Source organism: Lepisosteus oculatus, chromosome 8 (assembly GCF_040954835.1).
Source record: "Lepisosteus oculatus isolate fLepOcu1 chromosome 8, fLepOcu1.hap2, whole genome shotgun sequence".
Classification (NCBI taxonomy): Eukaryota; Metazoa; Chordata; class Actinopteri; order Semionotiformes; family Lepisosteidae; genus Lepisosteus; species Lepisosteus oculatus.
In genome coordinates, this window is record NC_090703.1 from 51,975,911 (window position 1) to 51,990,923 (window position 15,013).

Genomic DNA, 15,013 nt, shown 5'->3' on the forward strand with positions numbered 1-15,013 from the left:
GGTGACGGCTTGCGAACAACACACACATGTTGAGGTGTAGTAGATCTGCCCTCTTCTCGAGTGAGCAAATGCCTGGAAAAACAAGTTTCATTTTTGTAGAAAATACAATTGACCAGGTTTTGTGGGAAAATGCATTTCTGAACTTCTTGAAAATCATATAATATAGACTTCTTAGCATTTTCATTTCTTACATTTTCTAATAAATTAGAATTCTATGAATGTGGTACAGCCTGGGCCAGATCTGGAAAAAAAATCCATCTTTCCATCTGCTTTGCAAGTTTCAAGAGATCACCATAATTGGGTTTAACAATGCACATTCCACCTTATCCTCATTAAACAACAAAAACCTAAACGGTTGGTCCTATTCAAGTGACAATTTATAAAGAAAACTGCAAAGCACAAGTAATGTTTGTTTGCTTGTCGTAAAGCAAAATAAGTTTTATTTCTGTTTTAAGAAAAAAAACACTACACTACTTTCTATGGTTGAATACAAAGCCTGACCAAAAGGAACAGGGAGAAAACAACTGACACCCTCCCCAACTACAGGAGGAAAGGAAGGCAATGGACAAGGGCTGTGCATGGGGTGCACAGGGTGGTGCTGTCATCAGCACAACGCAAGCATGCAGACTAACACCTGGACACATCTGTCAGGAAAGGGGAGTCAACTGCTGTAACAAGTACTAACCATCTACAGTTCAGAGTGCTTGATTTTAAATGCAAGTTCCCCTTTTTGAGATTATGCTCCAAAAAAAAAAAAACAATTCCTCAGATATACCTAGGCTTTTTTAGCTACAGGCTTAAATGCAGATAAACACAAGACTGTGACTTTGCTGATTGTCAAGCCTGCAAGGAAGACTGAACTTAACACCGGGGCTAGGCAGAGGGTTAAAAACCTCTCACTTGAAATGAACTTTTCATCTTTATGTCCAATCACAGAGAGCCAGACTGCCAAAGTTAAAAATCTGGGGGAATGTTTTATGGATTAAGGTGGGTGGAGCAGACTAAGGTGGCCGTTAGCACACGGATTTGTAACAGAAGCTCTTTATTATTCCTGGTGCCCAGTACAGAACAGCTTGACCTCAAAACACCTTTTGTCTCTCAGTAGTGAGATTTTAAACTTTGGACTTCTAACAACTTTTGTACAGAAGTATGCTGATATAAGGCCAGGTAAATTCATCTGTTAAGGGTTAGCGCTGTCAGAGTGTACAGTCTTGAGCCAAGTACTTAGCACTAGTTTAAAACGGAGCTTAAGAGAATTCATAGTGCTTGGACTGAGGGCCCTTACCCATTGAAACTCACAATCTTAGACCTTCAGTCCTTCATAATAATCACACTAGATCACCAACCCAGGGCTCACAGCTGCCCCCTACTGATCTTTCAGGAGGAAGACAGAAAATGGGTTCCATTCAGCTCATAAAACCTAAAAGCCACTCTTAGTTAACATTTTGGAATAATTTATTTTATTTAACCAGCTGACAACAAAATGTCATTTATCTTGACATCTTGGAGAGTACCCATTTTTACTGCAGGGCAGTGACTGGAGCAATGTGTGGGATTTGAAGCCCCCAGTCAGGCCAGAGCCCTAACCAGCACACCCATGTTACTGCATGAGGAGGAGCATGTTCTCCAACACAGATGTATAAAAATTTATAAAACAGATACAGAACTCCTACACTGTTGTTAAAAGTTACACCTGGAAGTTGATTCAAGTATTCAAAAATCTCAAAGGCACGACCAAAGCCACCCAGTGGATGTCTTCAGAATGAACAGTGAAACAGGAGTCCAGAGGTCACAAGTGGAAACTACAGGGAAGTGCATTTAAAATCAAGATCAGAAGGCACTTTACACAGAAATGTAGACAAGTTACCCAGCTATATTGCTGAAGGCGATAACTAGGTTTCTTTCGATAGAGAGCTAAATTATATCTTTATATAAATTAGCTATTAAAATAAGCAAATAACCAATTGGTCTCCAGCAGTAACCTTACGGTGGTGTCCTAATTTTGTGCATGCATGCAGTTGATGCAGAGGACACTAGCCAGTGAATATCCAACAGGGGCCAGCTGGAGGGGAGTGTCAGCTATAAGAATAGAAACCGAAGAACACAAAAGACAAAAATATCAACACACCACAAAGAATATTTACACTTCAATAACAGGGCATCGTTACCTAGAAAAGTTATCACTTCACATTGTGTTATTTTGGGGTTTTCCTGTTTCAGTTTAAAAAGTAAGAAAATATAAAAAAATCTGCTGCTCACAGCATGTACGGAATGTTAAGAAAACATTTTTTGGTAATTCTTTTTGAGTTTATAAAAAATTAATATTCATTTACCATCATTCAACTTCCTTATAATATATCATAGATGGATTTCCCCCCTCTCATGTTTATATATAATAAAAAAACATGTGCCTCAAGATATATATTTTTGTAATACACAATTTGGAATTTACTAAAAAATAAATAAATTTGTGGCCTAACAATCCATCTTACTAGTATATTTTAATATATATATTTCTCACTTTTTTATTAACATTTCTTAAAGCTTTGAGAGACCGACTCTGTCTTCACTTTGGCAGCACACATTAAATCAGTCTTTTTTTTCGCAAGAATCTTTTCTGAGCTGCACCGTCATCAGAGTCTATAGCTATATACAAACATGGCTGTAATTCGTCCGTGAAGACAGGAAATGCCCATTTCCATGGCAACCACACATGCTTTAAGGCCACAGCTCTCTATGTCGAAGAACCACAAAGACACCGGGACACTTCACTGACCCTGCTCCACCGCTAAGAGTGAACGCTCAGGGTTACTAAGACTAGTCAGTATCCCAGTGTACTGTCATAACAGTACAGATCATTTGGTTATTGTTTTGCCTCAAGCACTGTAAAATGTTGTCCATACAAAAATACTATTGTTCATTATAAACATTAGAACTGTCTCTAGGGCAATTATTAGTTCAGGAACAACAGTCTTTATGTTTTGAATGGGAATGATTTCTTCTTTGAACTCAGGCCTGCCAATGAATTCAACACAAAAGGCTGAACAGTGGAACAGCATTTTTTAAATCAATTTCAGCATCTTTTTTGAGATTCCACAACTTCTCTTGTTTTGGTTTTGCTTTTCTCATTCCTCGACATTGCACAGTACAGCACATCCACGGAGAGGGGACTTTCCTCCTGTTGCACAGCGTTACTGCAGAGTGTACTCCAAACCCTGTCTAATGGAGCCGTGGAGGTTGGATCAATGAATCTTTCATCTGGCATCTCTGAGCAGTCTGTTGAAGTCCTCAAATGGCTATTCTTGTGGCTTCGTATGGGAGAGTAACATTAACAGCTGTGCTGTGTGCTTTAGGGAGCCAACTCCAGGCCATCAAGATTCACACCATAAAAAACAATCCCTTGATGTTCAAATTTAGGCACATTATTTGTAAGTAAACAGAATTCTGAAAGGTCCAAACATGACCAGCTTTTAAGAGCAATAAATTAAGAACCCTCTATTACACGAAGACAGCTGACCAGGTTATAAAAAAGAAGTCTTGTCGGATTTTTAACTTTTGATTATTTCCGTATTGCTTCACTGTCGAGGACTGCCTCTGTCCCTCCTTATGTGTCCTCGGGCTCTGTCTTGACCTGCACAGGGCTGTAGGGGGAGGGGGCGACCTGGACCGGCACAGGCTGGCACCCCGAAAGCTGCAGCTGGGGGACAAGGCGCTGGGCAAGGGAGGCCAGGTGCTTGGATGTGGGCTCGGCCTCCAGGGCCAACTCCCCATTGACCTCCAGCTCTTCCACGGGGGTCAGGCCAACTGTGGGGCTGCTCTGGTCCCCGGCCTCCATCTGCCCCGCGGGTCCATGGGCATGGGTCTCAAAGCCCTGGCCGGGCTCCTGCGCACCACTGCTAATGATGACGGTTCGGTAGCTGAGTTCGGCTCCGCCCCCATCCAGCGCCAGGGCCTTCCCCTCCGAGCTGGCAGAGGGGTCGCCGTTCACCAGCGACTGCAGGTACTGGGGGTCCAGGATCTCCTCCTTGACCTGGATGCCATTGAGGTCGCCGGGCTTGAGCACAGTGGCGATGACGGTGCCAGGCTGCTGGGCCACCACCGGCTGGCCCCCTGCATTGACGGTGACCAGCCGGGTGATGCCGTTCAGGGAGCTGGACTGGGCAGTAGTGTTGATCAGCCCACCGGAGGAAGAGCCCAGGCTGGTGACCAGCAGCTGCGGGGGCTGGGGGCTGTCGGACAGGCTGCAGGCTGCAGAGCTCAAAGCTGTGGCCTGGAAGGTCATCATGTCTTTGAGCCCGGGTGTGGAGGAGGGCACCGTGTGCAGGATCACCCTCTGCGGGGACGAATGGGCGGCATCTCCATTGGCCAGCACAGTGGTCAGTGGCACAGTCTGCAGGGTGACCGTGCCCCCTCCCTGGGCCCCTGAGGTCATCATCACAGGAACTGTGGCCTGTACAGAGGCTGGCACATTGATGGTTCTGCAGAGACAGGGGGAGGGGAAGGAGAACTTCAGCAGATGCACCTGTTGATAGGATCGTTGACACCGTTTGGAACTGATCCATTTACAAATCAGCGCTTTGGCTGGTATCCCAGGTTAGTTAAGCCACAATGCTCCTCCAGACATTTGCAGAATGATGGGCGAGTGCTCTGCTTCGTTTACCCATGCACTACAACGAAAGTGTGTGCCTAAACTGTAAAGGCACAAAGAAGATAATGAACAACCGATGCAGTTGGTGGTTTTTTTTTCTGTAAAATGTCTTATCTGTGCAGGAGTGCCAGGGCTATGACCACAATGGAAAGGAATAAAAATAAAAAAAGCTGATGAAACACCTCATGTTAAGCCCCGGCTGTTCCTGAGCAGACTGCAGGGTGCACATGCTTACCGGACAGCGTGAGATGGGGCTGGCACAGCCGCTCCCTGGTTGGGCTGGAGCACGTGCACCGTCTGGAGGAGCTGTTCCTGCTGCCGGCCGTTCACCCCCTGGTACAGCACCCCCGCGTTCTGCTCCCTCTTCACGGGCCGCACCAGCACCGGCTGCCCGGCGCCCCTGCCCTGGCCGGCCCGGGACGTCCCGCGGGAGAGGGCCCTGCCGTGGGAGCTGGAGTGGTTGGTGCCGTGGCCGGGGCTGGAGCCGGAGCCCTGGTTGTCCTCGTCGTCGATCACGATCAGGTCCTTGGGCATCTCCTTGAACTGGTACACCAGCCGCTGCCCTTCCACCTTGGCAAGGATGCCACGCTGGTAGTAATATCTGGGGAGGTAAACAGATCAAGGAGGTAATGAGCTGCAGGGGGCCGGAGGAGGCCAACGGCAAACTCACAGCCACCTCCAGTCTTCATGAAGAATGACGGTTGACAGAAAGGTAAGATCTCATCTGCAAACTGCTGTTCTTTTTGGCTTTTTAATTTATGCTAGAGTACCTTTCAGAACGGATTATGGAAATATTACATGACGTCCTACTTATCCGTGGAATTACTCGGTTGGTAACTTGTGTTGCACTACATCCATATGTAAGTACAGAAAAAGCTTCTGCTTGTTACACTTCTCCACATTGCCATGGGTTCCTGTATTTGAAGGACAGAGCCAACAGCCCAGAACCCGACTTTTTCAGAGGAGAATGAGGGCAATGAGCTCTGCTAAAAACAGCCCCCAGTCTGCCCTCACCTCAGCGCCCTGCCCATGGTCTCGTAGTTCATGTCAGGCTTGTTCTTGTGTTTGCCCCAAAGCTTGGACACAGCCTTGGAGTCCACCAGCTTAAAGATGCCCTTCTCCCTCTGAGTCCACTTGATGTATTTGGGACAGGTGTTCTTGTCCTGCAGGAGGGCCAGGAGGAACTCCCACAGGTAGATCGTGTTCCCTGTTTAGACAATGGAGGCGGTATACAAAATGAGCCGAAATCAGGAAGGTCAAGCTAAAGGTGCACCCCGTGTGTGCCAGCTGGAACTGTAGCACCCTGAAATTTGGATTATTGCTGTATAACCATAAAGTCATTTTTTTAACCAAATGCATCAAAGTCTAAGTAAGGACTGTTGAAGATCACAATTGAAGCATATTCTCTAATCCATCTTCCTGGACACAAAATCCTTGACTGAAATATCGTATGATGGGAACACCTCAACAGTTAAATCGCCCAAAGCCAGCCTTCCCAGCTGCTCAGGAAACATCCCCCCAGAGAGAACGTAACAATGTGAGCAGCAGTCCCTCTGCCCCTCCCTCTTCACCTACCTTTCCCATCCTTGCTCTTCTTCCTCAGAGGAAGGCTTGGCGTGGTCACGGGGGAACAGGGACGCACCACCCTGGGTTTGCGGACTGGGGGGAGGAGACGAGAGGACCAGACTCCAGTTAAATTAGCAGTGGCTACAGTCCATACTGCCAAACTGAATGTTCAAAGCAAATGCCTGCTGCCAGGCTACTTTTTCAGAGGTTTAGTGAAAGCCTGGCAGTGTGGAGTGCAGTGAGCAGTTTGGACGTGCAGTGAATAGACACTGAAGTCTCCAGATGCTACTGTAATTACTGGCACTTTGCTCCTGACTGCCTGTGCTTCCAGTAACACGTCTGGTCTGATGTCAGGCTCACTGGCCTGGGCCTATCACTAACAAGTGCAGAAGCATGTCTATGGTGTCAGGAAGCAGAGGAGAGCTGTCAATGTACCCTTGTTTTTCCTCGGGGGCTTGGTGGGGTTCTTCTGTGGGATCTCGTCCATCGACTCCTCCTCGTCCAGTGATATGTCCACCCCGTTTCCATGGGCATGGAGCTGGTCCGGTCGCAGAGAGATGTACGTGAGATCGGAGTCCAGCAAGGTACCGTAGCCGTGAACTGGGCAGGACCAGGACAAGAGAAGCAGAGTTTCACTCCCAGCTTGTCAGACCTGAGCTCAGACAGCCAAGACCCAACAACAGCAGACAGCTGGGTAGGACAATCAGACGTGCTCCCGTAACAGGCACAGCGGGCAGAGGCTCGCGCAGGGATAAAAGCTAAAGAGGATGTTGGATTTAAAAGGACTGCTGTTAAGACTAAAAAACTTGCTTTGCATTATACAGGACATCCTGTATAATCCCGGCAGCCGGCAGCCAGCAGCAGAATCATTCTCCCTTGGGCCCCTGAGCAAGGCCCTTAACCCCAGCTGCTCCAGGGGGCTGACCCTGCGCTCTGACCCCAAACTTCTCTCTCCCTGTCTGTGTGCCTGTGTGGCTCATGGAGAGCAAGCTGGGGTATGCAAAAAGACGAATTCCTAATACAAGAAATTGTATAAAATAATTCATAATTAATAATAATTGCTTACACTTATATAGCACCTTTCTGGACACTCCACTCAAAGTGCTTTACAGGTAATGGGGATCCCCTCCACCACCACCAATGTGCAGCCCCACCTGGATGATGCGATGGCAGCCATAGTGCACCAGTACGCTCACCACACACCAGCTCTCAGTGGGGAGGAGAGCAGTGATGAAGCCAATTCATAGAGGGGGATTATTAGGAGGCCTGAAATTTGGCCAGGACGCTGGGGTTACACCCCTACTCTTTTTGAGAAAACGCCCCGGGATTTTTAATGACCACAGAGAGTCAGGACCTCGGTTTTACGTCTCATCCGAAGGACGGCGCCTGTTTACAGTATAGTGTCCCCATCACTAGTGTCCCCGTCACTATACTGGGGCATTAGGACCCACATGGCCCCACTAACACCTCTTCCAACAGCAACCTTAGTTTTTCCCAGGAGGTCTCCCATCCAGGTACTGACCAGGCTCACACCAGCTGAGCTTCAGTGGGCTGCCAGTTGTGAGTTGCAGAGTGATATGGCTGCTGGCTAATAAGTGATCTTATTGCTTTTTCCAGTGCACTAATGCAAATCAGCACCTGGATATAATAGGTGTGGGAGCCTGCATGTTGTCCCTTGAATGTACCTGCTTTTCATGTCAGCATCCAACAATTCGAAAGCAATGCCCTGCAGTGCACTGCCCTTCCCCATGCCCTCCCCTGAGTAAAGGGCCCTTACTCATGCGCTTCTCGTCCAGGATGTTATTGGGTGACTCCATGTTCAGAAGAGCCTCTGCAGCCTCAATCGTCTCCATGTTCTCCTCTGTGTCCTGGCCAGCGGCTTCCACTGCACAGGAGAGAAATATTAACGCTGCAGATCTCAGCGAAGAAGATGACGGAAATCAAACAAGATTCTGCCTCACTAATAAGCGTGCACAGTAGGACAAAATAAACCTTGTTTAAAATCATCATTGTCAGCACGTTCGTAGGAGACATTTTGGTGTGTTCTGTGCATTGACCACATGGGGGCACTGTTTGCAACTTCACTTGGTTTCTCTGTTGCCCTTTGGAACCGAGTGAGCAGCGGTGGTGTATGACCTCACTTTACTGTACATCAAAACAGCTGCTCATTACCCGCGCTCCGTCTCTCGCTCCTTCTCTGCCTGACAGGGGCTCTCTCCTACCTGCGAGTCCGAGGTCCCTGCCCATGATCTGCTCCTCTACCACGTCCAGCGACGTGTCGGCCATGATCCCGTTGGGCACCTCATCAGACTCCAGCCCAGAATACACCTGCATGAGGTCGGCAGCTGGGACCTGCTCCACAATCACCGCAGGAAACACAGAGGGGTCGTCCAGCTGCAGAGAGAGGGAGACAGCAGCGGTGAGGCTGTGCTGGATCAGTCCAGTAGCATGCAGCACCACCCTGAGGCAGAAACGCAGGGCACTGAGGCTGTGCTGGATCAGTCCCTTAGCTTACAGCACCACCCTGAGGAAGAGAGACAGGACACTGTCTCTAGCTTACAGCACCACCCTGAGGGAGAGAGAGAAAGGGCAATGAGGCTGTGCTGGATCAGTCCAGTAGCATACAGCACCATCCTGAGGGAGCAGTAGGAAGCAGAACACCACCCTAACCATCTACCACGTGTTTAAATACACTTCCCACTTCACGAGGTTTTAGCAACGGTGAAGCATGAACAGATATCTCTCGCACTTCTGGGGGTACATTTCTAAAAGCTTGTGCAATATCCTGACCTCTGTCACACTGAGCACTACTGAAAGAGGTGTGTCTGGGCCACTGGGGCAGGCAAACCCTGTGTGTAACTCTGAACCCAGTCTTGTGACACTCCTAGGCAGGTCGAGCGTGTTTTATAGTGATGTCACTCGTTAAAAATTAGTACTGCTTAGAAACACGGGACAAACTCGACAACAAGAACCGTCAGCAGTGCTTAGTCATGAGTGAGCGTGTCATTTTACACCGACACACCCATCACTCAGCACTGCTTTGGCCTTCAAAAGCTTGTGCTTTTAAATATTCACAGTTTGTTGTAAGACTCGTTGTAAAATATAGGCTCCGATTCCTTCAGGCATCTTATTCAAAACGTCTCGGCTGCTCTGGACCTGCCTGTGTTCAGTCTCTTATTTCTCGATAGGCTCCTCCAGGACATTCTTTCTCTCTGTATCCCTATTTGTGAGCACACACACTGCGTGGGATGAACTTTTCAGAGAAATTAGAACTGCTCAGTCGCTGAAAGTGTTACAGCACCTGTGATCTATTTATGTTAGACATCAGTTTTACACAGTATTGCACTGATGTTAACTCACAAACTGGCAGTGCTACTTTCTAACTGTACTCCCTACACATGTGGACTACACACCAACAGGGCGTTCCACTACTGCTCTGAACACCAGCTACAGTATCTGTCTGCATTTTAATTCTTACAATTCAGTTTGTTCTCTTGGCAATTGCATCACTGGTTCTTGCCTCATTTATTAATCTTTTTATTCAAGCTTATTGTACCTAAAAACGCTTCCTTGTACTGATACTTAATGTAAGTCATTAATACTATAAGAGCAACTGCTATGCAAAAAATTAATAACGATGGTAACCTTTGAGATTCCTTATGGCCAGGTCACTCTCACCAAGTGCATCGTTAACAGCTGAAACCTCTCGGAGCCATAGTGTATTAAGCTCACATAGTTATGTCTCTTTCGGTCACTGATCTGAAGAGCCATGCTGGCTGGGGAACCTGTTTCTGACTCAATGTCTGGTGGCCCTGCAGCTTGTATCCAGATGATGCCAAATGGGCTTGCAGGTGAGCACTCTCTCACCTGTCTTACCCAAGAGACACAGGCACTAGAACTGAATAACAGGTAGATAAAATCTACCACTGGCATCAAAAGAGATTATAGGTCATTATTGACAATTTGTTTTATTTCTAGGCATTATAAAACAATGCATATGGTGAAAGTGTCTTTTGTTCCACATCAATGGAAACAATTTGATGCAGCTCATTCTTTTCATACCTTCCATTTGTAAGATTGTGGAGTTCTAAGCAGTGTCACTTTAAAACTGTACCACAGTACAGTTAGCGAGGTTAAAAGAGGTTAGCAAAATAAATGATCTAACTTTTTAATTTTTCATCTGCAGACACAGATTCCATTTATACTCTAAGTCTGCCCCATTATCTTTGCTTTCTTAGCAGAGTGGCACCTTTTCACACTCCAGAGTAACGCTTCACTTCACACAGAAATCTGGAAAATATTCACATGGCTTGCAGACAGGTTTCTGTCAACCCGCGAGATTAGCTGTGTGCATCTGCAGAATACTTTTTAAATAAATTATTCGCAGAGGCAAGCTGCAGGTTGTGTTTGAAAACATCCGTGAGAAGCACTGCAGTGCCCATTAGACTTGGCACAGACTCAACCCAGAAACCAGGCCTGAATGAAGCCGCAGCAGGTGAGGGCAGCTGGGAGGGATCGGGAAGAGAAGAACACCAACAAGTGGCACTGCCAGCTAAACTGGTTCCCCAGCCCGGCAAATCTCGCACCTGCGGTGAAAGATACTCCAAGTGGGGAGAAAACGTCTCAAAGTGGGGTTACAGCATGTCTGGGGATTACCACACCACGGGAAGCACTCCTGTTGGCCCCCACGCCGCCCAACATCTCCACACCCAGGCAAGCCCTGCTCAGGCCCATTCAAACCCCAGCCTCCCGTGTCCCTCGCCTGCAGGGAAACCAGGAGGCACCAACAAACACCCAAAGATCCAGAACATCGCCTCTCATTCTGAGAGACTTCCAAAACTCTAGAACAGTTTACAGCAGAGCACACTGAATAACGCCAGACTGCGTAGCCGCCATTCAACTGCTAACCCATGAAACGAAAAACAAATACTGCTGCTTACCAGTGCTGGAGCAGTTTTTTGCTACATGCTCTATGGTGTCCTTAGAGAAAAGAGAAACATCTGTTCACTGCAATGCTTATGTCTTACTGAGGAGCTGACCAATAAATCTACAATTTACAAACAAGGTCACTGCACTCAAGGAAAGAACGCTAGTCCACACAGAGACGTTTTGCTTTTATTGGCAATAATTCATGTTAGGGTTTCATGCTCATTCAAGGCAAATTAATAGCATCCTGCAATATTATGAAAAATACATTTCAGAAACAGAAGAGATGTTTGGCAAAGATGAAAAGCCACAGCAAAAAATTCCTAAGTCAAACTTGTGTTACTGCACTTGATCAAGTACATAACGAGAGAGCAGATTGGACCTGAAACTTTCATAAAACTGCTATTGGTAAACTATTCAACAAGTAATTCTAACAAGCACGGTAATCATCCAGAGTGGCATCAACAGCAATTGCAAGCTCTGTCCAGCAGATGGCAATAGACATCATCAAATCAATGGTCTCGCTACTTCAGCCCAAGCACAAACTACACACACTGATCCTCTCATCTTGATATCCAAAGAAAATGTAACGAAACCTTTAGTCACCAAGATTTAAAATATCTTTTAAGTACAAATATCAAAAACACTCGCGCACAGAATTAACCCGGCCTGGAAGTTGAGACACCAGGACACTGAGTGGATAACCCCTACACTTCACAGTACTGGACAAAACAATAGTTTACATCCCTTATCTGGAAGACTCCCGGTGACGTTCATTACCCTGTTCACAGATTTCCTTTGAGAAATGTGTTTTTTCTCCTGCAAAATACACATATAGCAGGAAAATGGTAACAAGAGACTTGTAGGTCAAGAGGCTCAAGGGAATACATTTATTTTTTCTTTTAAATAAATTATCTTTCTTTAATTTTAACTTTAGAAGTTTAACTTTAGAGACTTCCCTCAGGAAAGTCAGATAAAACATCAAAAAGGGAAATATTTAAAAATCAAGGGTAATCCATCTGAAAATAAACCCAGCAGGCAGTGTAGAAGACACACTCAGACGCAGAGAGAAGTGAAGACCTTGCACCATCGAGCTCCAGATTAGATCCCAGCGAGAGCAGTTTTGCCTTCGCCAGGGTCGCTGGGAGCGATCGGACGTGGAAGAGATGTAAATGAAGGGAGCTTGGGACAAGCCACTCAAGTCATAATGGCGGCTCTGCTCACAGATCAGCCCCACAGCTCCCGGAGGCTGCATTTGCATTTCTGAGTTCCCTGATAAGCAGAGGAAATTTTTTTTAAAAAAAGGGTTCCTCCTACATTCTACCTTCTTCTGCTTTTCCAACGAACTGCCGGATTTGTCTTCTGCTATGAGGACTGAAGGCTTCAGCAAGAACGAAATCAGGGACTCCTCCGCGGACGGGGATGGGAAGCACGACCTGTGTCCGGGCCTGATGAACCCCTGGGGAGATCAGCCTCCGGGACCACAGGGGTGACCCCCTCCCGTCGCCTCTGCTGTGCGTGTGAGAGTCACGGACAGCTTGGCTTCGGAAAAAAAAAGAACAAGAGGCACAAGCTGGTAATAACCACTTCCTCTTTGAGCCCTTTCGGCAAAACAATCTGCCTTCCCGGCCTTCCTCCACGCCACTCAGCGCTGTCTACAATCATCACAGCCCCTCCCACCACAGCGCCGATTATCGACTCCGCAAAACCCAACACACCAGAGATGAGAAGCAAGCAACAGCAGGCACGCGGCACCCCATACTGTGCCTTTTTCAAAAGACTCATGCGAAGAAATAAATACTGAATCAATGGCCATACCCTGACCGAATTTCTCTTTCATGGCTTCAGACTTTAGGGAACAGTCTCTAATTAAATCAAGGCTTTCAGATACTTGTTGTACATGAATAAGGTCACAAACCACCACCAGCAATGCGGAACTGAAGCACTGCCTCCTGCTGGATGGCACTGTGACTGCAGCCAGGGCAACGTCGTGGTGTGTTTTGGTAAACATACACTGGCCAAGCCCCCCGAGGGCCGACAGGTTTGTTGTTATCGGTCGCAAAGAGATAAACAAGACAGAGAGCAGCGGCGCAGCCTGCCTGGTGTGACTGGAACGGATCCCATTCCTATCGTTTCTGTGGGTGAAAGCGCCCCAGCGACTCCCATTCCACATGTGCTTGCTGTTCCCATCTCCACTCACATGAAAGTCCACAAGTGGTGAAAAGAAACCCTAAACAACAACTGGTCTGGTTCTTGCCTTGACAAAATGCGTCCTTTGGTATATAAAAAAGCCACTAGCATTGTAGAGAAGACACTTTCTGCAGTTTTGCACACACACACACACACACTTGGAGTGCCTGCAGGGATCCATCACTTCGTTGATCTCAGGCCCTGCTGCCCTGCTCCCTCTCTCACAGGCCCTTTCCGTCAGGCTACACACCAAAACAAGCCAGTGTCAACAGAAGGTTAGGCTCAAGGGGAACAATAACGTGCGTGTGAGAGTACAGTAAATAAGGTCTTAACCGAATTCCAGACATACAGTATGTGCAGTTAAGCATTTCCTTCATGCAAGAGACTGGAGCTGGACTGGTGACTGGACTGGATAATTCCATCCGCAGCTCATCTCCAGTCTTGTGAGCACAAACTCAGCTTTGCCGGTGCTTTTTGGTCATTAGCTTCTTACCACACTATTGAGCCACTGAATGCTAAATGCAGTATGATTGTAGACCCTATCCCTATGACAAGAGGACCCTGTTGCTCACGGATACTTTGTTTTCCTTCTCACACAGCCACTCTTTCTGCTCCCTCAAAGAGTCGCAGGTGGGGAGAATTGCATGTGGGTGTCTGGATGGAGGTACCTGGTGAATTTCGTCCATTCCATTGCTGGCGAATTCGAACACCAGCTCAGTGGGCTGGACTGCAGTCGTCATGACGACCAGAGGAGTGAGCGAGAGACCAGAGAGTGAGCGAGAGAGAGGGCTCCCTCCCCTCAGCAGTTCACCACAAAACAGGAAGTTGTCAGAGAGTCACAGAAAGCTGAACTGTTCTGCGTTTCACAAGAAAGATGTGAAGGGAGGGGGGCTGTTATAGTATCTGGAGCAGGTTCCTTTTTTAACCTCTGTCTTCTTGCTTTGTCTGAATCCTTCTTTCTTTTATGGCCAAAGCCTGATTAGGTAATAATCCAGCAACAGAAAAAAAGTCTGGTATTCAGCAGTCACTTCCTGGCTGAGACGAGACAAGATCTTCGCTTTCTGTCACGCTGTCTGTGTCCTGCTGTCCCTGGAGTTTCAAAACCTAGAAGAGAGAGAAAGAGGGGCATTAGGAAATTAGCCCAATTCCTAGCTTAGCAATGCAGCATTAATGTTAACCAAAGGATGAAATGTCATGGCTGGGAATGGACTCAGACACCAAATACAACGTGGAAACAAATTATGTTATGTTACAGTCAGTGTTCGATGCCTCGTTTATACCCCTCAGCCCCTTCACTCCCAACAACAGAAAAAAACCCAAGAACTTTTAATCCATCCAGCTTCCTCAATTAAATGGATGAATATTGCTGGTAATATGGTAATTTGTTAATGGAAAAGATAAACAATAATTCTGTACTATTTGATTACATTCATCTTGGCTAATATGCTTTACAAATGGCTTCAAAATCTCCTTACTGTCGAAACAGTTCTTTACTACAGTATGTGGCCTTGCTCCCTTGCTACATCTTCTGAATGACAAGGCGGTAGCTGAATGGAGGACAGGGCTCAGAGTTCACAGCCATCAGTCACGCCCCTGACAAGCCCTCGCCCCAAACTGGGTGCAGTTCGGCCTTCCCAGTGCACCAGACAGTGCACCAGGGGGGCGGGGAGCTGGGGGAGCTCA

The 15,013-nt window shown here is 47.1% G+C and overlaps 1 protein-coding gene across 4 annotated transcripts in view; it reads right to left on the reverse strand.

Moving 5' to 3' along the window:
* Window positions 1-406: 406 nt before the first annotated feature.
* elf1 (E74-like ETS transcription factor 1) overlaps window positions 407-15,013 on the reverse strand; it is a 54,278-nt gene continuing 39,671 nt past the window's right edge. For 3 of the 4 annotated variants that reach the window (XM_015351729.2, XM_006633038.3, XM_015351730.2), the window contains exons 2-9: window positions 13,999-14,434; window positions 8,437-8,608; window positions 7,992-8,099; window positions 6,650-6,814; window positions 6,224-6,307; window positions 5,663-5,855; window positions 4,884-5,249; window positions 407-4,478 (exon numbers count right to left, since the gene is read on the reverse strand). In XM_015351729.2, coding sequence (XP_015207215.1) covers window positions 3,605-4,478; window positions 4,884-5,249; window positions 5,663-5,855; window positions 6,224-6,307; window positions 6,650-6,814; window positions 7,992-8,099; window positions 8,437-8,608; window positions 13,999-14,070 — 2,034 coding nt within the window. In that variant the 5' untranslated portion in view covers window positions 14,071-14,434 and the 3' untranslated portion in view covers window positions 407-3,604. Of the gene's footprint in view, window positions 4,479-4,883; window positions 5,250-5,662; window positions 5,856-6,223; window positions 6,308-6,649; window positions 6,815-7,991; window positions 8,100-8,436; window positions 8,609-12,464; window positions 13,949-13,998; window positions 14,435-15,013 lie in introns of those variants that run through there. The other variant, XM_015351731.2, reaches the window with a different exon arrangement.